Source organism: Hyperolius riggenbachi, chromosome 5 (assembly GCF_040937935.1).
Source record: "Hyperolius riggenbachi isolate aHypRig1 chromosome 5, aHypRig1.pri, whole genome shotgun sequence".
Lineage (NCBI taxonomy): Eukaryota > Metazoa > Chordata > Amphibia > Anura > Hyperoliidae > Hyperolius > Hyperolius riggenbachi.
In genome coordinates, this window is record NC_090650.1 from 99015706 (window position 1) to 99023076 (window position 7371).

The following is a 7371-nucleotide window of genomic DNA, read 5'->3' on the forward strand; positions in this document are numbered from 1 at the left end:
TTGCCGGAATTGATCCGTTCCCAACAGACTAATATAAATGCCTCCTATTGCTTTGCATAAGGTATTGTTGTCTGAGCAGAGGAACCTCCGATCTTATCTGTGTTTTACCACAGAGTTCCTCTGTTGTCAAAAGATTATCTCCCTCACAAGGAATCTCTGCGTTTGCAAAACAATATCTCTTGATCAACAGAAGTCCTCCATTCCGGAAAACTTCTGCAACTGAAGTGACACAATTTCGTTGCACAAAATGCTTGTTACATTCTGACTCTTGTATTAAGTGGACCTGAACTCTTGCACAGGACAGAAGGAAAACCTAGAGAAATGCATCCTGTATGTATTTAGAGTTTAGCTTGTCTAATTCCCTTTCACCTGTGTTTAATCACAACTGCAATTTGATCTCTCAGCTGTGTCAGCTCAGGAATCTCATCTACCTGGCAGGGCAGCTACTTTGTAAACACAGGACGTTAGCCCTATGTCTGCTTCCATGAAAGCAGGAAGTGGACACACTGCAGATTTATTGAAGGATTTGTATCGGCTGTAACAAAAAATGTGTTTTCTTTAAAGGTTATTCTGTTGTTGCTCATCTTTTAGAGCAGAGAGGAAGTTCTGAGTTCAGGTGCACTTTAACCAAACGTGGTTCAAGGCTTTGATTGTAATTGCCTTAATGCATTGGTGTCATTTAAGAACTGATACAATTATATTCCATGTAAAATGTGTAGGCAAAACTTGAAAAAAATTTAAACAGACCTCTTAACATAACCTAATTAAAGGAAACCAAAGATGGTACACCGGCCACTATTTATACATATCTGGAGCTTTCTCGAGCCCCATGAGCACAGTGGCTTCCCTCGCAATCCTCCTTGGATCCCCTATTCTTCCACTATAACTATTAGTAATCCATAGACCCTGAACAAGCATGCCGCAGATCAGGTGTTTCTGACATTTCTGTCCTGACAAGATTAGCTGCATGCTTGTTTCTGGTGTTATTCAGACACTACTGCAGCCAAATAGACCAGCAGGGGTGCCAGGCAACTGGTATTATTTAGAAGGAAATATGGCACCCTCCACATAACTCTCGCTTTAGGTTCCCTTTAAAGGGAATTTGAAGTGAGAGGTACCGGTATATGGAGGCTGCCATATTTATTTCATTTGTAAACCCCTATCAGTTGCTTTGTAGTCCTGCTTATTATTCTGGCATTCCTAATATCAGCATACAGCTAACTTTGTCAGATTTTTTTTTTTTTTTTTGACAAAAAATATCTGATCTGCATGCTTGTTCAGGCTTTATATCTAAACGTATTTGAGGCAGAGGCTCAGCAAGACTGCCACGCAACTGGACCTCCTCCCATCCTCCATATCCCTCTCTTCACCCCCAACCCCCCCCCCCCCCCCCCCCACAGTTTATCTGGGGTATGCTCCAGTTCCCCATGAAATACATCTGCATTTCTTCATCCTGTGCCGTTCAATCAGAGCAGTAGGCAGGAAAATGTGTTGCAGCTTCTCAGCGTAGGAACAATATTTATGCAGTGTTTTATCACATGAGTTGAGGAGGTCACACCGGCCAGATTATTAGCAGAAGTGAGAATGTGTGCTAATGAAAGAGAATATGAATAATTAAGTTCTTGGTAGTTCTTGTTTCTCAGTCAGCTGCAGTGTTGGGCTTCTCACCTTTTTTTGTTGATCAGTAACCACCTTGCACTCCATATCGGATCAGATTTCAGCAGTAGTTTGATAAACTTCTCTCTGAATGCCTCCACTGCTAGCTTGGTGCTTCCTGATGCAGTACATGTTCAGCCATTGATTGACCACCTCTCGCCTACAGCAACCCTCCCCCCCCCCCCCCCCCCCCATTACAATTGCACAATTGATAAAAGAACAAGTTTTGGGGCTTATTAACTATAGGATGTTACATTGTAATGAGATGTTGGTCGCATCGCAGCATTACAACGCAAAACAAAAAAAGTGGTAAGGCACATGAATGCTGTTGCCGTCACATACAGTAGGTGCAGTAAAGCATACAGGCAATGAAAAGTAAGACTTTCCTGTACCTGATAACGTCTGCGTTTAGAGGTCACGCACTGTAGCAGTGCATTAGCACAACGTTGCATGTTACAATGCGACACTTACATCGCTCTGTGACAGTCCTATAGGATTATCATTGCAGTGCAGTAAGCTGCATTATAAGAGTTTATAACACCGCTCCGCAACATCCCACTGTGAACATAGCCTCATAGACTAGGTCTATGCCCTTATACCGTTCTTGCGTGTAGCACACACTATATGTGCTGCTGAAATGCGCACGGCAGTGCGTATAGTCTGAATGAGGCCTTATTCTCCCCCTCTCCTGACCATAGAGTAAAACATAGTTCAGTTCATTTGTTAAAATGGCATTAGGGACTCCTCTATTCCAGGGCTGTGGAGTCAGTACAAAAATCATCTGACGCCTCAGTTTATGAAATCGCAGACTCCAGATACCCAAAATTGCTACAATTCCTTAGTCTAATTTTTACAAAGGCTCCTTTCGTGTCACCAACCCCTCCCTCTAGATTGTAAGCCTTTGGCAGGGCCCTCTCCCCTTGTGTATCATACCTGACTGTGTGCACTTTACCCAGAATTTGGAACTTGTAATTTTTTACCACTCCAGTTTGATCTGGCATTGTACTACTATCTGCATTGTGTTATTACCTGTATTGTTGTATCTATTGTCTATTACCTGTATTGTTCTGTCACCCCTGTTATCATTGTCTGTAATCCTATTTATTGTACAGCACTGCGTAATATGTTGGCGCTATATAAATCTAATTAATAATAATAAAATGTGGTGCTTTGCGTGCGCGCAAAGCATTACTGTGTGATAAAGGAAGCAAACCTTCCTTTATTACACGGAGTAATGCTTTGCGCGTGCAAAGTGTTGCAGATCGTGTGATAACTGCTGTGATAACAGTTATTGCACTTTAGTGAATCGAATGTCAGTTGCGGTGCAACCCGAGATGGATTAGGATGTAATGGGGCCTGAGGCAAGGCAGTAGATGTGGGGCCCTGCTTCTGGTCCTTTTGGTAGGTTGAAGTGGAGAGAGGACAAAACTGGGCAGGTGGGCCCCTTGACACCCACTAGGCCCCAAAGCACCTGCCTAGGTTGCCTGGTGGATGATCCTGCTCTGGGTGTGCCCGAACATATAATTGCAATGAAAATGTGATGCAATTATATTTCCATGTGGCCTTACACGCTGGAAGTTGTGGTGTGACCATGCCCAATGAAACGATGCAGTGATGCTGGGCAACGGGCATGCTTCAGGGTAGGGCTGCAAGCATCAGCCTATGGACTATATGAAGAACTGCATGTGCCGCATGCCATTGCAGACGTATGGTGCGACTTCATCACTGATGCGGTGCGATCCAACTTCTGTGTGAAAGGTGCCTTAGGTTTCAGTGAGGATGGAGTTTCATGGTTTGACTGGAATATGTGGCTGGATAAAATCATACGCCAAATATAATTGTGTGGTGCTTATTATAGTAGTAGGAAAAAGGAAAATGCATTTGTTGAACTATATGTTGTGTAAATGATACATCAATGCTGCCCTGCAAGAAATGAAATATAGTTGGAGTTAACTTGCCCTAATGAAGCATGTAGTTCTCGGAAAACTAGTTTGGCTTTTATGTTGAATAATGACTCCTAACAGTGATATATATATTTATTTTTTTTCCCCTTTCCCATTAGACTTGTGCCTTGTGTCTGCTTTGCTGCATCATGTTTCCTAAAGACAAGACAGGGGTAAGTAACTATAAGCACAGGACATGGGCGTGATGAGATCTGTATAAGACACCGAGTGGGCATGCATGCATCTTGCTACTGGAAGTGCCAGCTCTACCAGAATTTCTAGACCGACAAGTGAGAAAGTTACTCTTCAGGCATTGGCCATCCCTGCACACATGGTAGAAATGGCATAGTAGTGGTTGACACTCTCACCTCACAGAACTAGAGACCTGGGTTCAGTTCCAGGCCTGGACTTGAGCTGCATGATTGTACATGTTGATTTTGCTGTGTGTGTGTGTGTGTGTGTGTGTTTTCTCCAGGCATTGTGGTTTCTTCCTACATTCCAACAAGTTAACTTGTTTCCATGCAAATTGACCCTAAAGAGGAACTGTAGTGAAAAAAAATTTGCTTGCTTCCCCTTCTGCCCCCCCCCCCCCCCCCCCAATATTCACTTATAAATTGTTTTTAGTGTTTGCCCATTTATATCTTTACTCTTCCCAATTTATGTACTGAAATTTATCACTGGTGGTGACATCTATAGTTCTGCTAGGTGATCAGTACAGCATGTTCATTACTGAGAATTCTATGCACAGAGGAAGATGCTACATGCATGGCAGTTGGAAAAAAAAAAAGCTGTTCTTTCCCACAATGCAATGAGGTTCACAGGCGGCAAACTGTCATGACATCACACGGGAGTGATTTGACCACAACATCAGCCATACAGACTCCTCTGATACTCTATTTCAGAAAAGGTAGAGATTTCTCATGGGCAAGGGGGTATCCGCTACTGATTGGGATGAATTCTGAGTTAAAGTTCCTCTTTAAGGTACAGATTGCAATACTCTATTCTCCATTGAGCGATTAAGCGATCGACTTTATTGGGTAATCAGCTTAGTATGGCTGATTGAAAGTCGACTAGTGGTCCACGCACTACAAGTGAGATTCCATGCGATTCTCCTTCACTATCCATCTGAAGGATGTAGTGTCTTCATTCAGAACCCAAAACCCGACCAGTCTTGTGAATAGTAGCAGATTCCTTTACAATCGACTGATCTCTTCCAGCTTGTCAAAATGAGCAGAATGAAACATCGATTCTACCTCGGTCCGATTAACTTGAATGGTCAATTTTGTGCCGGAAAATCGAGTAATGCATGGCTACTTTAGATGGATTAGCCTGCTTTCTGTAGAGCGCTGTGGAAGAAATGATTGCTATGTAAATGTAGAATAATAATAAATAATGATATCAAAGATAACCTTGAGACTGGGCTCAAAGTCCACATTGTGCCTTAAATATGCCTAGAGCTGTCCTGATAGACAGTTGTGTTCTTGTTTGCTGTTTTCCTTGTCTGAGAACAGTGGCTTGTTCAGATGTTCCAAGCTTCTGGCAACTTTGTGTGTTCCTTATGCTTTCCTGTGTATTTTTAGATTGGCGCTGAGTCATTGTTGGATGGAAGGAAATCCTGAGAATCAGGAGTGCAGCTACGGTTCTTGTGGCCACAAGCAGCACATAATTTGTGGCCCTCCCTCAAGTCAGAGGCTCCTTCTCCCGTAATATTAGGTAGCCACTCCCCCTCCCTTCCAAAGGTGCATGTTCCCCCAGTATAGGAAGCCATGTTCAGCCCCCCCCCCCATATAGGGCATTGGTGCCGGTGGGGGTATTTGGCTTCCTGCTGCCTCCTTATCCCCAACAGTCATGGACCTGCAGACCTTTTCATCCTGCTTGAACTTTGCATAATCCTGCATTACCTTGAATTATTTGCATCTCATTGAGCATCCCTAGTACGGTCCTATTGATAGTGGAAGGCTAGGAGAAGCAGGAGGCTCCCTGCACCATCCGCCAACAAAACAATCTGCCAGATAATTCCACTGTCAGCAGTTGTTGGTTGCCTGTGTTTTGACAGTAATCCATTTGATGCCCTATTGACATTGGACTAATGTCTGTATGGCTTAAAGAACTGAACTGAGAGGGATATGGTGACTGCCGTATTTCCTTTTTAAAAAGCACCCGAGGTGGATCTTTGGGGGGCAGATGGGACACAGAGCCATGTTCTCTGCCTGATATGACATGGCTCTGTGTCCCCCAACTTCCGCTCTCTACCCCCCCCCCCCACCCCCCCCCCCCCGAGTTTGGCGACAGGATTTGTTGCTAACTCTGAGGTAAACAGAGGGGAGAGGCATTCCCTGTTTAAAACGCGCACTAGGGGCGTTCCTACAGGGTTTCCTGAGCTGCCGTTGGGCAGCTCTCTCCCCTGGCCACACCTCCTGCCACTCCCCGCCTCCCTGCACGCTATGGGAGACAACAGTCTCTCAGTTCAACATCGTGACCCAAGGGTCATGCAAGTGAAAGTGGGCTATTACAGCCCATTGGAGCGGCGGTTTTTGCGGCTACCCGATCCACTCAGCCCTGCTGATCAGGTAGCCTACATTTATTTAATTTTATTTATTTATCCCACCTCGTGCTCTCTTAAACCACTTAACGACCAGTCGCCACTGATAGGTTCTATCCAATCACAAGCAGCACCGCACATTCCAGCCTGACTGCCTCAGCCCACAGAGGAGAGAAGATTAGATCATATAACAGAGATAATATAGCCACTGTGCAACTAGAAAAGTCTGCAGTAAGACGCACCACATTAGAACAGGTATAGGAACTTATAGGATAGAAGAAATAAGGATGAAAATTTTGTTAGTCTCTTTAATAAAATGGGAATGGTTGGTGATATTAACTTCCTGTTTATGACACATTAGTATATGTGAGGTGGGAAACTCTTCAAGATGGGTGATGACCATGGTGGCCATTTTGAAGTTGGCCATTTTGAATCCAACTTTTGTTTTTTCAATAGGAAGAGTCGTGACTTTCCGTAGTTTCAGGTGCTGCACATCTCGTCACAGCATAGACAATTGCCTTCAGATGACCCCGAAGATAAAAGTATAAGGGGGTCAGATCAGGAGACCCTGGGGGGGGGGGGGGGGGGGGGCCGGGCGCAGCGCAGCGCATTCAACTGGCCCATGACGACCTATCCACTTTTCAAGAAACTGTTCATCTAGGAATGCTCGGACCTGACACCCATAATGTGGTGGTGCACCATCTTGCTGGGAAAAACTCAGGGAAGGTGCCAGTTTCAGTGCATAAAGAGGGAAACACATCATACTGTAGCAATTTCGCATATCCAGTGGCCTTGAGGTTACCATTGATGAAGAATGGCCCCACTATCTTGGTACCCCATATACCACACCCTTGTTTTTTCATTAGGAAGAGGGTACGGGATGTTCAGCACCTAAAACTACGGATACTGGAAGCCTGTGCTAGCATTTCTCCTGTGGTGTTACTATCAGTGTGTGAAGAGTGGGAGAAGAGGGTTGCATTGACAATCCAAAACAACGGGCAGCACATTAAACACATTTTATAAGTGGTCAGAGAGTTGTAAATGACTCATGAAAGAATAAAGTTACGTTAAAACCAAGCACATCATTGTTTTTCTTGTGAAATTCCCAATACGTTTGATGTGTCACATGACCCTCTTCCTATTGAAAAAACAAAAGTTGGATTCAAAATGGCCGCCATGGTCACCACCCATCTTGAAAAGTTTCCCCCTCACACATAATGTGCCACAAAC

General features: G+C 44.3%; 1 protein-coding gene across 1 annotated transcript in view; it reads left to right on the plus strand.

Annotated features, from left to right (window-relative positions):
• SNX10 (sorting nexin 10) overlaps positions 1-7371 on the plus strand; it is an 80451-nt gene that overhangs the window by 62008 nt on the left and 11072 nt on the right. The window contains exon 2 of the mRNA XM_068238657.1: positions 3719-3772. Within this exon, the coding sequence (XP_068094758.1) occupies positions 3749-3772 (24 nt within the window). The 5' untranslated portion in view covers positions 3719-3748. The remainder of the gene's footprint in view (positions 1-3718; positions 3773-7371) is intronic.